We start from the raw sequence: 17087 nt of genomic DNA, 5'->3' as shown, positions 1-17087 counted from the left end.
TCAGCAGCTAGTTTGACTTCACGCACAATGGAAATATTTTAGTCCTTGTAGCTACAAACAGGCCTGATCTAATTTGTAGTCTCGGTACAAAGACAGGGATTAGTCATCATCATGCTATCATAGTTATTATGGTTACTAAAGTTAATAAATCAATGAAAAGGCTAGCAGAATATTTCTGATATAATGTGTAGATACACAGTTGTTAGCATCCCACTTACACAATGAATCCATATTATTTAGTTCCAGTATGATGGATATTGAGGAATTATGGACAAAGTTTAAATAGACTGTAAACCATGCTCTGGAAAAGTATGTGATGAGTAAGTGGATTAAGGGTACAAAAGACCAACCATGGTTTAATAATCAAATTCAGAAAATGTTGCGGAGGCAAAGACTATTGCCCTCTTGGTTCAAAACAGAATGTTCAAAAAGACAACAGGTAAAAGTTAGCAGAAATTCATGGGACTGTATAAAGATTGATGTACAAGGCATTCAACAACTACCACCATTATACCTTAGCAAAAGATCTTCCAAAGAACCTGAGAAAATTGTGATCCTACAAAAAATCGCCAAGTTGGTCTAATGCTTCTACCCAGTAATTCATTGACCAGTCTGGTGTTGCAGTAGAAGTTGCAAAAGGAAGGCTGCAGTTTTATATTTCACATTTACAAAATCATTCACACTGGAGAATCATACAAACATATCATCATTTGATCGTGGAGGCTCCCATATGGATAACATAGTAATACGCATCTCTGGTGCAGAGAAACAGCTGAAAGATTTGAAAACAAATAAGATGCCAGATCTGAATGGAACCCAATTTGGTTTTACAGAGAGTGCTGTACAGCACTGGTCCCTGTCATTTATAAAAAGTCTCTTACGCCGCAAAAAGTCCCAAGCAACTGCAGAAAAGTGCAGGTGACTTCTGTATATAAGAAATGTAAAAGAATGGACCCACAAAATGATGGACCAATATCCTTAACATTGGTTTTCTATAGAACTCTTGAATACATTCGAATACGATGATGTTCCTTGGGACAAAAAAGCTTCTGTCCATGAATTATCATGGTTTTAGATAGCATTTCTCATGCAAAACTCAGCTTGCCCTTTTCTCATATGATACTCTGTGAACTATGGAAGAAGAGAAACAGGCAGATTTCATATTCCTAGATCTCCAAAATGCATTTTACACAGTGTCCCACTGCAGATTGTTAATGAAGCTAGAAGCGTACAAAATAGGTTGTCAGGTATGTTAGTGGCTCGAAGACTTCTTAAGTTGCAGCACCTAGTATGTTGTACTCAACAATGAGTGTTCACCAGAGACAACAGTGTCATCAGGAGTCTCCCAGGGAAGTGTGATAGGACCGCTGTTATTTTCTATATAATTAAAAGATCTTGCAGACAGGGTGAGCAGCAATCTGGGGCTGTTTACTGATAATGCTGTGATGTGCGGGAAGTCATCTTCATTCAATGACTATAGGAGCATACAAGCTTAGACAAAATTTCTAGTTGTGTGGTGAATAGAAGCTAGTTCTAAATGCAGAAAAATGTAAATTAATGCAGATCAATCAGAACAACACACCTGTAATATTCAAGCACAATATTAGTAGTGTGCTAATTGACACAGTTACGTTGATTAAATATCTAGGTGTAATGTGACTTCTGGAGTAGCTGCTGATATAGATGAAACTTTCCTGGTGTATGTGTGCAGTTACTTCTAAATCTGTTGTGAGTCTCCATGTGAGATAACATACTGTGTCCCCACACCAAGAAATCCTCAATCCAGTCACATCTTTTTCTTCATTCCCCATGTAATCATATTTTCATTGATATGTGTTGGTTTGGTACTGAGACTAACTAAAGCATTTTCTCTCTTTGCAAATGTTATTCCACACAGATCTGATTGTAGAACCTGAATTGTCAATTTCAGAATAGATGTGCATACTCCTGAAGTTCTGGTTATTATTTCACAACTTCTCTTTGCATGTTACAGTCTACATGAATTATGTTTTTTTTCAAGGGGTGTAACTCATCATTTCAGTGATTTTCAGTTTTTTCTTGTTTCAGAAACCTTATACATATGCCTATTGATTAGTTCTAAAAGGCCATTTCTAATGCCTCACATTGAGCGAGAATCCCAGACCAAAGGTTGCAGTTTTTTTTTAAATGGGCGTATGTCACTGACTTCCACCTCTTAAAAAAAAAATCTGTTGGCAACATTGTAAACAGCTGTTTCAGTTTGCCACTTATTTTCTAACCTGTGATATACAGCCTTTGTTCCATTACAATTAGTTCACATCAAACGATAAAATGAGTGACATTGATAGCATGTGTACTGGTGATTATGCTGACAATTCATGCAAAAGAAAACGTGGTGCATATCCGTCATTATATAAGTTAAAGAAAGTAAAAGCAGCCTGACTCAAGGGTGAAGGTTATGTTAACCACAGAGGCAACATTGTTGAGGCTAAAAAACCTGAATTTTCCTGCAGGTATGCTACTTTGCTTCCATTATTTTGTTCCGTGTTTGTGTTAATGATTTAGCAATACATTATTGTTTCAAAGCTATACTTTATGTTTATAATTAAAACAATTAATAACAATATTACTGATAGGTAACCAAAGTTGTTTTAAATGGTAGCCTCCATCTTCTTCAGAACAACCATGTACTAGTTGTGTTTACTGCTACAATTACTCATTTGTTCCTTTCTTTTTCTTTCTTCTGTTAGATTTACAAGAAAGTGTTTGGACAGTCTGGGAGAAGACAACCGTTTAGATGTGTTTTCAAAATTTTACAATATTCTTAGTAAGAATGCCCAGGATTTGTACCTACAAAGCTTGATTGATGTAGGTGAAGTTAAACAGAGAAGACCAGAGGGTAGAACTAATCCCAAGGTAGTGAAAAGTGCTACTTTCTCTTACCACATTCTTGTAGGAAGTGATCAAATGAAGGTGTGCATGAAAGCTTTTCATTCAGTTTTTTCTGTGAGTGAAAAGTGAGTCAGAAGAAGCAGAGATTTGAAAATGGCTGGATGTACCCCAGAGATAAAAGAGGTAGAGGTATTACCAGATGTCTTGCACCTGAAATGCATGAGGAGATTCATGATCATATTAGATCTTTCCCATTGTATGAATCGCATTATTCTCAGGACAAAATATGCTACCTGAGCCCTCAGCTATCAATAAAAACAATGTGGAAACTGTTCATAACGAAATATCCTGAATTCAGAACTGTCTCATATTACACATACTGGAATGATTTTAACAGATTTTTGGCTACAGATTTGGTAGGCCTCAAGTAGATGTATGCTGTACCTGTGAAGAACTTAACCAGAAAATTAAAGCTACTCATCTTAATGAGGTTGCTAAAAGGACAGCTACAGCCAAACTATTAATAGATAAACACAGGAGTAGGAAGTTTTATTCTGCTCTAAAGCATGAATTATCTGTGGAGGGGCAAAAAGAAATCCATGTTTTGTCCATCACAATTGACTACATGCAGAATATAATCCTACCAAAGATTCCAGTTCAGGAGATTTTCTATTTAAGACAGCTTACTGTTAGTATATTCTGCATCAGTAACATTAAAGAAAATACATACAATGTAAACATACATTGTATGTTTACCATGAAGGGAATGGCAGAAAATCCCCAGATGAGGTCTGTTCTTTTTTATCAGATTTTATAAAAGAGGTGCCTCAAAATAAAACAGAGCGCCATTTATTTTCGGATAACTATGCAGGCCAAAACAAAACTCAGACACTTTCTTGATATCTTCTCTACCTTACAGACACAGGTCGATTTTAGAAAATACAACAATTTTCCTTGTGAGAGGTCATAGTCTGTTACCTTGTGACCATGATTTTGGAATCATCACAAAACATCCCTTCTTTGCTTAGAACTGGGTTCCCATCTGAGCTCTTGATATTCATACAAGTCGTTCTCTTTTCTCCAAAGGTCTCTTTAATTTTCCTGTAGGCAGTATCTATCTTACCCCTGGTGAAATAAGCCTCTACATCCTTACATTTGTCCTCTAGCCATGCCTGCTTAGCCATTTTACACTTCCTGTCGATCTCATTTTTGAGACGTTCGTATTCCTTTTTGCCTGCTTCATTTACTGCATTTTTATATTTTCTTCTTTCGTCAATTAAATTCAATATTTCTTCTGTCACCCAAGGATTTCTACTAGCCCCCATCTTTTTACCTACTTGATCCTCTGCTGCCTTCACTACTTCAATCCTCAAAGCTACCCATTCTTCTTCTACTGTATTTCTTTCCCCCATTCTTGTCAATTGTTCCCTTATGCTCTCCCTGAAACTCTGTACAACCTCTCATTATGTGTTGAAAATTTAACGACGTTGCTTTGCGGCTTTCATAGGTTTTCTTCATATTCTTCGTTATGGAAAACGATTTATTAAATTTGCTTCGCGATTTTGGTGTCTACTCATTATATTTTGAATTCATTTTGTTAACGAATAAAAACGCCTAGAAAGCAGTCTACATCTACATCATTACTCTGCAATTCACATTTAAGTGCTTGGCAGAGGGTTCATCGAACCACAATCATACTATCTCTCTACCATTCCACTCCCGAACAGCACGCGGGAAAAATGAACACCTAAACCTTTCTGTTCGATCTCTGCTTTCTCTTATTTTATTTTGATGATCATTCCTTCCTATGAAGGTTGGGCTCAACAAAATATTTTTACATTCGGAAGAGAGAGTTTGTGACTGAAATTTTGTAAATAGATCTCGCCGCAACGAAAAACGTATTTGCTTTAATGACTTCCAACCCAACTTGTGGATCATATCTGCCACACTCTCTCTACAAAATGAGCTGCCCTTTTTTTGCACCCTTTTGATGTCCGCCAATCCCACCTGATAAGGATCCCACACGGCACAGCAATATTCTAACAGAGGACGAACAAGTGTAGTGTAAGCTATCTCTTTAGTGGACTTGTTGCATCTTCTAAGTGTCCTGCCAATGAAACACAACCTTTGGCTCGCCTTCCCCACAATATTATCTATGTGGTCTTTCCAACTGAAGTTGTTCGTAATTTTAACACCCAGGTACTTAGTTGAATTGACAGCCTTGAGAATTATACTCTTTATCGAGTAATCGAATTCCAACGGATTTCTTTTGGAACTCATGTGGATCACCTCACACTTTTCATTATTTAGTGTCAACTGCCACCTGCCACACCATACAGCAATCTTTTCTAAATCGCTTTGCAACTGATACTGGTCTTCGGATGACCTTACTAGATGGTAAATTACAGCATCATCTGCGAACAACCTAAGAGAACTGCTCAGATTGTCACCCAGGTCATTTATATAGATCAGGAACAGCAGAGGTCCCAGGACACTTCCCTGGGGAACACCTGATATCACTTCAGTATTACTCGATGATTTGCCGTATATTACTACGAACTGCGACCTTCCTGACAGGAAATCACGAATCCAGTCGCACAACTGAGACGATACCCCATAGGCCCGCAGCTTGATTAGAAGTTTCTTGTGAGGGACGGTGTCAAAAGCTTTTCAGAAATCTAGAAATTCGGAATCAACTTGAGATCCCCTGTTGATAGCGGCCATTACTTCGTGCGAATAAAGAGCTAGCTGCGTTGCACAAGAACGATGTTTTCTGAAACCATGCTGATTACGTATCAATAGATCGTTCCCTTCGAGGTGATTCATAATGTTTGAATACAGTATATGCTCCAAAACCCTACTGCAAACCGACGTCAATGATATAGGTCTGTAGTTCGATGGATTACTCCTACTACCCTTCTTAAACACTGGTGCAACCTGCGCAATTTTCCAATCTGTAGGTACAGATCTATCGGTGAGCGAGTGGTTGTATATGATAGCTAAGTAGGGAGCTATTGTATCAGCGTAATCTGAAAGGAACCTAATCGGTATACAATCTGGTCCCGAAGACTTGCCCGTATCAAGCAATTTGAGTTGCTTCGCAACCTCTAAGGTATCTACTTCTAAGAAACTCATTCTAGCAGCTGTTCGTGTTTCAAATTCTGGAATATTCCATTTTTCTTCCCTGGTGAAGGAATTTCGGAAAACTGCATTCAATAACTCCGCTTTAGCGGCACAGTCGTCAGTAACAGTACCATCGGCACTGCACAGCGAAGGTATTGACTGCGTCTTGCCGCTTGTGTACTTTACACACGACCAGAATTTCTTCAGATTTTCTAATTTTGAGACAATGTTTCGTTGTGGAACATATTAAAGGCATCTCACATTGAAGTCCGTGCCAAATTTTGTGTGTCTGTGAATTTTAGCCAATCTTCGGGATTTTGTGTTCTTCTGAACTTCGCATGCTTTTTCTGTTGGCCCGCATCTCGTGGTCGTGCGGTAGCGTTCTCGCTTCCCACGCCCGGGTTCCCGGGTTCGATTCCCGGCGGGGTCAGGGATTTTCTCTGCCTCGTGATGGCTGGGTGTTGTGTGCTGTCCTTAGGTTAGTTAGGTTTAAGTAGTTCTAAGTTCTAGGGGACTGATGACCATAGCTGTTAAGTCCCATAGTGCTCAGAGCCATTTGAACCATTTTTTCTGTTGCCTCTGCAACAGTGTTTGGACCTGTTTTGTTTACCATGGGGGATCAGTTCCATCTCTTACAAATTTATGAGGTATGAATGTCTCAATTGCTACTATATCTTTGAATTTGAGCCACATCTCATCTGCATTTGCATAGTCAGTTCGGAAGGAATGGAGATTGTCTCTTAGGAAGGCTTCTAGTGACACTTTATCCACTTTCTTAAGTAAAATTATTTTGCGTTTGTTTCTGGTGGATTTGGAAGAAACGGTATTGAGCCTAGCTACAATGACCTTGTGATCACTAATCCCTGTACCAGTCATGATGATCTCTATTAGCTCTGGATTGTTTGTGGCTAAGAGGTCAAGTGTGTTTTTGCAACCATTTACAATTTGCGTGGGTTTGTGGACTAACTGCTTGAAATAATTTTCAGAGAAAGTATTTAGGACAATCTTGGAAGATGTTTTCTGCCTACCACCGGTTTTGAATAAGTATTTTTGCCAACATATCGATGGAAGGTTGAAGTCCCCACCAACTATAACCGTATGAGTGGGGTATTTATTTTTACGAGACTCAAATTTTCTCTGAACTGTTCAGCAACTATATCATCAGAGTCTGGGGGTCGGTAGAAGGAGCCAATTATTAACTTAGTTCGGCTGTTAATTATAACCTCCACCTATACCAATTCGCATGGAGTATCTACTTTGACTTCACTACAAGATAAAACCACTACTGACAGACACAAACACTCCACCACCAATTCTGCCTAATCTACCTTTCCTGAACACCATCTGAGACTTCGTAAAAATTTCTGCAGAACTTATTTCAGGCTTTAGCCAGCTTTCTGTACCTATAAATTGATAGAATCTATTCATTGCATGAGGTTACTCATTATATTATAGAGAGTTCTGTACCAGGAAAATTTGTGGTGAAAGAAGTGGCAACCACAGAAATTCTGCATTTCAAAAGCTGGTGGCTATTGCACATCAAAAAGTATGCTATCTCTGAAGAGACTAAAAGCAAACCCAGAAATGAAAGAATTAAGTTTTCAATTAGTACTCTTTATGACTTTGTCTATTCCCATGAAAGAAAGGGTTACATTAAGGGGTACTCGACAATAAATGGTCTGGTCTGCCACACTTTTTTCATGGCTCTCAATTCAATGACACCTGCTCCGCCATCATCACCATTGTACTTTTCTGGGAAAGTTCCCATCAAAAGAGCAAAGATTGAAGACCTGAAGAAAATCGAACCCTACATTCCTCAAGAGCACAAGTATTTTTACACAGAACTATTTTCTTGGCCAACTGAACCTGAAAATGCCACAGAATAAGAAGAATGTATTTTATGTAATCTAGTTGATGACAGTACTGGTGTTATATTTTTTTAGTAATTATTGTGATTTGTATCATAAACCATTGCTCTTAATAGTATTTTGTATACCTTTGAAAAATAATTAAATCAAATTTAAAAAAACAAAGCAAAGTTTGCTTAGTTATGACATGAGTTTTTTTAATTTCAGATGTATTTTTTTAAAAGGGCATAAATCAATGAAGTTTATAGTTCAATTACACATAGCATAATTATCTAAGGTGCAAATCCTTCTCACATAAAGTCAGATATTACTGTACTAATCACATAAAACCACCAAAAAGCATCTATGTTTCGTAGTTTGGAGTTGACACAGTCTTTTGTGTGTCCTGAAAAATTTACTCAGCATGAGATACACCCTTTTAAAAAAAGTCGATTCATATCTCTTATTCGTCCTGAAGGCAATCTGATGGCTGCAGTCTCAAGTTTCTTTACTGAGTTCTTAGTTTTGAATTTAATTAATTATTAAGGAACATTCTTTTAAAAAATCAATATAAACTTTTTAAGAAAAATGATGTATTAGAGCTGAAATTGGTTCCATTATAAGATTCACTCTAATTTACATTTTGGAAGTTTTCTCTGAATTCGTATACTGTATTTTCACTAAGCACTCTCACTTCTTTATTTACATGTTTTTGAAAGGCATTTGCTCTGCAGTAGTTAAATGAGACCTAATACAACTAATAATGTGACTAACTATTTATCACTGGACCAGTATGAATTTGTTTAGCTTCTGCTTGTTCTACAAAAATATTATTTGTCATGGTAATACTATTTTGAGCTAACCAAGTAGAGGAATTTATGACTAACATTAAATTGTAAGACACAGTACATATAGTTTTCAGACAGTTATCTTACTTTACTTTCTTTCATGTTCATAAGAACTCATAAACTATCTCATCTACTTTATTCCCTCCATCCCTGCCCCACCCCACCTCCCTGCCCTTCTCCACCAAACCATCATCAATTTTTTTGTAACGAGATTACTTTGCTTCTTCCACTATTCTAGTGCATCTTTACCCTTAATGTTATATAAAATATTAAGTGGGTAAACAGATCTTTCAGTTTCCACTCCTAAATCAATATTTTCTGGAAACAAAAAATCCCAAATAATATGTGTGATTCCTGCAATTGGGAGAGTGCCTGTCAAATTTACTACATTGAGTGAATCAGTATTAATGTAAAATGTACACCGATGCAAATTTTGTTAAGTATATGAAGTATAAGGTAATCCTAGCATGTCGCTAATAACGCTGACGAGGGAATTAATTTTGTGTTGAATGAATAAATGCTCACAATAACCACCCAACAACATTACAGGTTATCATTTGTCCTTCATTTTGGATACTGACTCTTTATAGAAATTGTAAATAGTTTATGCAGATTTCTTATGTTTCTGTTTGAAATCTGGAAAATGGACAAATCAAAATAATTCAAAAGGATAATTTATGGATTTCAGTTAATTAGGGGATCACAAATTTAGCATTGGAGGGCAGTGTGGAGGGTAAAAATCGTAGAGGGAGACCAAGAGATCAATACACTAAGCAGATTCAGAAGGATGTAGGTTGCAGTAAGTACTGGGAGATGAAGAAGCTTGCACAGGATAGAGTAGCATGGAGAGCTGCATCAAACCAGTCTCAGGACTGAAGACCACAATAACAACAACATGGTCATTATAACTGAGAATATAAAAAAAAACATAAAACCGTTCACCAACATAATCTGTAAATTTGCTCAATGAAACATGCATCATGATTTAGAACGCACAAGTCTTAACTGATGAAGTTTTAAATTTTGCCATACCCAGTCATCCTAAACATGAAAAACAAACCAAATGTGTTCCTTCAAAGATTAAAATATACTGTAATAATACTAATCTATGGAAGTCAAACCAAGGAGCTGATATCAAACTATTGGGTCATTTCTCTCCAGCCTGTTTTTTCCTGATTGTTGGATTTATTATAATTCCAGTCAAAATTCTTCCTCACTCCTGTACAACTTGCTTTAGTAGAGATTATTCTATTGTCAGACTTATTAGTGGAATTCCACATGATATAAATTGTATCAGGTGCCTAGGTATTTGTGTTACCATGATGGAGGCATTTGGATAATACCATAACACATTAATGGAAAAACTACCACACTTTGCCATCAAGGACCTACATCTTCCTTTATTAGCTTTTTGTTCATGATACTAGTATCCTAATGAAGCACTGTAAATTGTTTTCCAATATCTTCCCTTTCAAAAGTTTTTCCTGTCACTTAGCAACAAAATTCATAAGGCCTTGACCATTTATTACCTGGGTGTCAGTTGTTTCTATGTTAATCAATATTATAAACGCTACCAAATCACCATAAAAATGAATGACTTACCTCACCCTATGCTGCCGATAGCCAATGTGCCGAGAAGAACAAGCACTGCTGTTAACACTTGGCCTCCACTAGCTTGCACACCAGATGCTGTGCTCTGTTCAGCTTTTGCATTAAATTTGTCAACAACTTGCAGTTGATGGCCATATTTATTCAACAGCTCCAAAATAACACCATTTGTCCAGCCAAAACCAAGCTGTACACGATACTCTCCACCTCCACCCCCAACGCCAATGAGGGTGGCATCATACTGTGAAATAGCACAAAATAGAGATTTTTTAGTAAAAGGTAAATACAGTAGAAAAAAGTACATATCATATAGTTAAATCTTGGTGTCCTGTAATGATAGTTCCAAGCCCATCTTAAGTTTGCAGATGAAGTAATAGATGTTATAACACTACAGTTAAATAGCATTTCCATGTGTTGCTTCATGAATACTGTTAATCAAGATCTATTTTAAAAGAAGCTATCCTGGTGATGTCATATTACAGGACACTAATTAATGGCATTTTCATGTTGATTTCTACTACATACTTATCAAGCTCTTCTGACTTGTAATAACATGAAATAAACGTGATACAAGTGTCCAGCATTTAATGTAAAATCTGTAGTGTAATGTATGACTTACAAAAACTGTACATAGGAAACGAGGAGAGAAAAGGTGGGCTTAGGGGTGAAGCAAAGGAACCAGAAAAGAGTAGTTGGTTGGAGTGTAATAACTGGAATGGAGTGGTCTGGAATGGGGGATCGAAGTAGAAGGGGGGGGGGGGAGGGGGGAGGTTGAGTAGGGATGGCCTAGGTGTTTAGGAAAGGGAAGCCAGGGATGTAGAAGTAAAAGACGAGAAGAAATTTTAGTATTGTAGTAGGTATTGTGTAAGTACACTGTCTCTGTACACTTTCTTCCCCCAAGAATTCTTGGAAAAATGTCCTAACATGTTAAAAAAGTATAAAAACATTCCCAATTATGAAAAATAAGTTAAAAAGGAAGATTACTTTTTCTGTGGTAAACAAGAAAGAAGAGATGAGATAACACACGAAGAATAACTTCTGCATGTTGTAGTGACAATATGTGTGCAACATAGTGAAATTACTCAGATATTTAATGTAAATAATGTACTTGGAACTCTTAAGAGTTTACACATCCTGGATCTTACATTACAATGAAATTGTTTATCAATCTATTTACAAATGATCAAATAACTATGATGTGAACATAAACATGACCTATTGCCTAGCTAAAAAATGAAAATGAAATAATCTCTCATTGTAAATTCAGAATTTGTGAACATTTAAGAAATTTCTGTTGAGTGTAAAAGTGTAATAAGTGATTAGATTTTTTGAACTATTATGCACAAGATATTCTTTGATGATTTTAAACCAATACATGTGCTACATATAATACCATTGGTCAACATTGGTATAACGAGTATTTGTGCTTTTTAACATTTGACACTGAAGAAGGACACTGTCTAAAAGCTCTCTTCTTTTCAGTCTTGCTTATGTTCCAATATTGCTCAAACCTGAATTATATTGTGACTGGTTGTGTTTACACACTAAATTATTTGTATTCCAACCATGATCTTCCAGTATCATATTGATGTGAAATATCAAATGTTTACAAACAATAGCATGAGAAAAAGAAGGCAATTTCCCACACACAGGAAGTACTGAACAGTAGACAGGCATCAAAATGGGACAATCAGAATTATAGATCTGCTTGTGAATGACACACACACACACACACACACACACACACACACACACACACACACACACACAGAGAGAGAGAGAGAGAGAGAGAGAGAGAGAGAGAGAGAGAGAGAGAGAGAGAGAGGGAGGGAGGGAGGGAGGGAGGGAGAGAAAATAAGGTGGTGTGGACATATGGAAAAATATTATTGCAAGAAATACAGGCACAAGTAAACTTGGAGTGCAAGCAATAACATCAATAACTGACTAGTTTCTAGCTAACAAAAATTATTGAAGAATTATACTAGGATAATGATGTATTGGAATAATGAAATGCAGCTCTATCTAGTGGAAACTTAAGTGGAATTTTAAATAAGAATCTGAGAAACTGATCTTTAAGGAGAGAAATGAAGAACTGAATCAAATTTTGTCAGAAGGAAAAGATCCAACTGGAAATTTTTATCATCTAAAACATCAACAGATAAGATGGACAGTGATACACAGGTAAGAATAACAAAAAGGTTTGTATCTTGTACCCTGTATCTGTGTGCTCTGAAGAAAAACAATCATGTAAATCAATGCTGAACAGTTACAGTGTTTACTGTAGTTTCTGCATGTTCTACTAGTATCTTTGTATGGTATCTCACACTCCAGTGGCTACGCATTCCAGAAAGACATTCATTCTTCAGAATTTCATTACAGGTAGAACATTTCCTGATTAGCTACTAATTAAAACCAGTCATGCCAATAAAGAATCATGCAACAATAGTTGCTGTTTAATTATTGTAACTCAAAATCACTTGTAGTTAGCAGGTAGCAGGAAGTATGAAATATCTTAAAGTACTGAAGAAAAGGAAGAAAATAGGGGTCTTCTGAGAACATGGAAATCATAAGCTGGTATGTGAAAGTTGTAATGTTATTTGAATTTTGTGATGAAAGGTACAAAAACTGAGGTAAGAAATACTTTTAAAAAGTGTATAAATGAAGATATGTCTTTGCTTTTAAATTAATGGAAATTCTTACCTTTTCATACATATATTTCGAGCTATTGAAAGCAATGAAGTTTGATCTGACCCACATGTCTGCTATTTCAAGTGCCAGACTTTGAGCCCATTCATCATCAGTCTGATCAAGGCCATAGATCATTATGTACTGCAATGGAGGCCATGCATTGGGATAGTCCCACTGTTCACCTGAATGTTCAAGTGAAGTTGGTATACCTCCTCGACTACTCATTACCTGGCTCTTCTCTAAATATTTCAGGATTTTTCCAATTTTTGTATGATCATTTTTATCATAGCAGCCTGTCCATAATGGTGAAATATTGCTTGGATAAAAATAATCACGTTTAATATCATTTAACATATCATAATCAAGCCAGGCACCAACTTCATCATGCCACAGGACAGCAGTTACAGCCTCTTTCCATTTCTCTGCTATATCTCTGTAGTATTCAGCTTTGGTTGGATTGCCAAGCATTCGCCAGAAGTCCTCCAAAATTTTTGCATTCCAGTAAATAAAGGCATTTAGATCAACTGGAATGATCTGCCGTGTTTTTAGCTGTGTCAGGTTCCCTAAAAAATAAAATGGACTGTAGTTAGCATATGTGCTTCTTGTGCAGTTCAGTAACAAAACATCAATTTCAATTTATTCATCCACTTTTGAGTATTGCATGTGCTGCCAATGTCATAACAAGTTGAACAAAACTAAATAATACAAGGTAGATACCAATAAAATAGAGTGGTTAAGATTAAAAACATAAGGCCCTTATTCATGCAATAAATTAATTCCTCAATTCTATGGAACATTTTTCACTGAGCCAATTCAGTATGAGATTATTTAGAGTCTTTGGTTAGTGTGTGCTTGTGATGTTAGTGTATTAAATAGTTTAATTCCTTGCCCTGAACAATTATTTTGTGTTATTCAAAACCCAGTAATGGTTGGTCAGTCATTTGTTAATTGTAAATATTGTATTTTGATGTAATATCTGATGTATTTATTATTCTATTGCTTTCCTACTGTGCCCAGTAGATATCTGAGTACAAGTAATGTGGGACTTATTATAAAATGTGACCTGCAGAATACATTGTGAAAAGTGACCTGCAGAATACATTGTTATTGAAAACACCTAAAAAAATTCAAAATTTTTAAGAAGGTTATAGCACAAGCCAAGCAAACAGCAAATGACAACTATGTGCCAAAATCCCCAAACAAAGCAAAGACACTGTGGAGCATCATGAGAAATGAAACAGATCAACTGCCTTCTGAACATAAAAACACTGCTTTGATCCACAACATCTCTAGAGTCATATTTCACAAAAAGTTGCAAATATAAGGGGCATTCAAAAAGAAATGACCTGGAGGCATAATTACAGAAACCAGTACCTGAATGTTAGAAGTATTGACCCTGGCTGTTGAGACATTTGTCTCACTGTGACAAGGTGGTGAATGGTTGTCTCATAAAATTCCCAGGGCTGTGATGCTAACTGATTCTGCACATACAACTGGACGTCATTGTCCAAGGTGAATCGTTTGCCCCTCAGAGCCTTTTTAAGGGGAACAAAAATGGCATAATCACAGAGAGAGAGGTCTGGACAGTATGGAGGGTGGTCGAGAACCTCCCATTTGAATTTCTGCAGGAGTGCCATGACTGTGATGGCCGTATGAGGCTTTGCATTGTCATGGAGCAGAATGACCCCACGGGTGAGATTGCCTGGTCGTTTGATTCGATCGCTTGGTGAAGGGTTGTCGAGGTTTGTGAGTAATGCTGGGCATTCACTGCTGTCCCATGCTGCGGGAAGTGAATCAGAAGGGGGCCATTTTGGTCAAAGAAGAATGTCAGCATAACCTTTCCTGCACTCATGTGGATGCTCTTGGCTTTTTTTTGGTGGTGGAGACCCTGGATGCTTCCACTGGAGACTTTGTCATTTTGATTCTGGTTTGAAGTGATGACACCGTGACTCATCTCCAGCCACCACTCATGCCAGGAATGCATCCCCTTCCCAAACATACCACTGCAGATGAGCAAGACAATGATCCATTTGATATGCTTCCTGGTGTGAGACACCCATTGGGCACACACTTTGCCCATGTGCAGTCGTTCCTTCATGATGGTGTGAACACTTCCAATGCTCAATCTGACCAAGGCAGCTTTTGCTTTTACTGTCACTTGACAGTCTTGGGTAATGAGGGCATCCACCAGCTGGACAATGTCATTGGTAATGCAGTGTGGTGCTCCATACCGTGCATTATGGGCTAATGACACCCGGCCTTCCATGAAGTACTAGTGCCACGCCTTGACCCTTGCAACGGACATGCAGTGTCAGCCATATGCTTTTGACATTCGTTGATGAATGTTCATTCCTCCTACTCCTTCTACTGTCAGGAAACAAACAACACCTCTTTGCTCATTTGAAACCTCCATGTCACTGTTTGTAATATGACTGGCAGCGCTGGCCAATTGATGCATGCTGTTGCTAGCTCTGTTAGTCACGTGACGTGCACACATGCCCTCTAGTGACTGCAAATTTCCATGCTCTGGTTGGAACCACACCTCATTACACACGCCACAATATTACCCTCCTGTCACTGGTTTGTGCATTCCAGACTCCGGCTTGTTTATTTTTGAACGCCCCTTATATATTCAACAACTACTATGGAAGCATGGTAAAGCACCAATAAACCCACATAAAATAGACAAAACAAAGAAATGGTACACTCTATATTCTTTTGGGTAAGTACTGCTGATGAAATAATATTAAGTGCAAAGAACCTCAATAACAAACTCATCTGGAATTGATGACATTCCAGATTTTATCATTAACAACTGCATAAGTAAAGTAGCTGTCCCACTCTCTCATGTGTGCAATTCATTGTTGATGACATGTACATATCCTGATTGCATGAAAGTGGAAAAAGTCATTCCAGTCTTCCACATCATTGTTACCTGTGTCTGGTAAACTTCTGGAGAGATTAATTTATCAAAGATTAATTAATTTTTTGGAAAGGTCTGATGCTTGGCATGGCTTCAGGAAAAATAAATCCATGAGTACACACCCTCCACTTACTATGCACAGTTTCATAGTGCAATACAGTACCATATTCTGGGGCGACTCCACATATAGCTCCCAAGCAACTGGTCCAATACAACATGTCGATACCTACCAAGAAATTTTTCACACAAAAAGAATACACCAAAAGAAATGCACCATCAAAATGTTAGCTGCTAAGGTGTACTGTAAGTATTTAAAAAATCTTAAAGGTACTCAGTTTTGTAACATGAATAACTACTTATAACAATGGTTTGTACAGCCTCTCCTGCCTAGCGCATGATCCAGTGAATAAGCAACAACAGCCGTGACAAGAGAACATAGTGCTACATAGTGTGAAGTCCAAAGTACACAGACAACAAATTGTTAAATTTTTGAATAACTTGCAGCTCATATTGACAGCTAAACTGTTGGAGATGTAATAGTTACACAAGTTACTGGCAGACTGGGTTGCAAGATGTTCAGTATTTTGCCAAACTGTTTGGCATTTCAGCCCCTTGATCAATGTTTGGTACAGGAATGTGAGTGGTTCAATAATTTTAGAATTCCATTCACATCACTAATTTAGACAGCTTATACAAAGAGATCCATATACTAAATAAAACTTTGGAACAATTACAAAGTCATGCTTCTATGTCCACAAATTCGTTTTCCTGGAAAACAATTTTAAAGTGAGAAGAAACATCCAACATTAAAGAAAAATTATTAAAAGAATAATGGCAGTTCCATGCAGAAAAGCCTGTGCTGAAAGAGTCTTCAGTTATCTGAATCATTTATGGTTTAATACTAGACACAAATTGGGTGTTGATACGGTGAAAGCAGAATTATCCTGTCTTTGTAATGCAGTGACTTTTACTAACAAATTAAAAGTAACAAAAATTTGTTGGAAGCTGTAACTAGCAATAATAAACATAATTTTTTGTGTTTACTAGGTTTTTTTTATTGCATTCATCCTCAGTCCTCAGTTCAGCAAATCCTTTCACCAGGTAATGTTTGGTAATTTTGTCACTTTAATCTGACAATTCTACTGACAAAGGAAAAAAAATCAAGGCAGTTTATTATGT

General features: G+C 37.1%; 1 protein-coding gene across 2 annotated transcripts in view; it reads right to left on the bottom strand.

The window, feature by feature from the left end:
* The window catches only part of LOC126248697 (trehalase-like), a 238376-nt gene that overhangs the window by 68424 nt on the left and 152865 nt on the right, over positions 1-17087 (bottom strand). The window contains exons 4-5 of one of the 2 annotated variants that reach the window (XM_049949979.1): positions 12998-13548; positions 10297-10538 (exon numbers count right to left, since the gene is read on the bottom strand). In XM_049949979.1, the coding sequence (XP_049805936.1) occupies positions 10297-10538; positions 12998-13548 (793 nt within the window). Of the gene's footprint in view, positions 1-10291; positions 10539-12997; positions 13549-17087 lie in introns of both variants that reach the window. The other variant, XM_049949980.1, reaches the window with a different exon arrangement.

This window comes from Schistocerca nitens, chromosome 3, assembly GCF_023898315.1.
Source record: "Schistocerca nitens isolate TAMUIC-IGC-003100 chromosome 3, iqSchNite1.1, whole genome shotgun sequence".
Taxonomy (NCBI): domain Eukaryota; kingdom Metazoa; phylum Arthropoda; class Insecta; order Orthoptera; family Acrididae; genus Schistocerca; species Schistocerca nitens.
The sequence above is the reverse complement of the archived record's forward strand: the minus strand, read 5'-3'. Positions and strand labels throughout refer to the sequence as shown.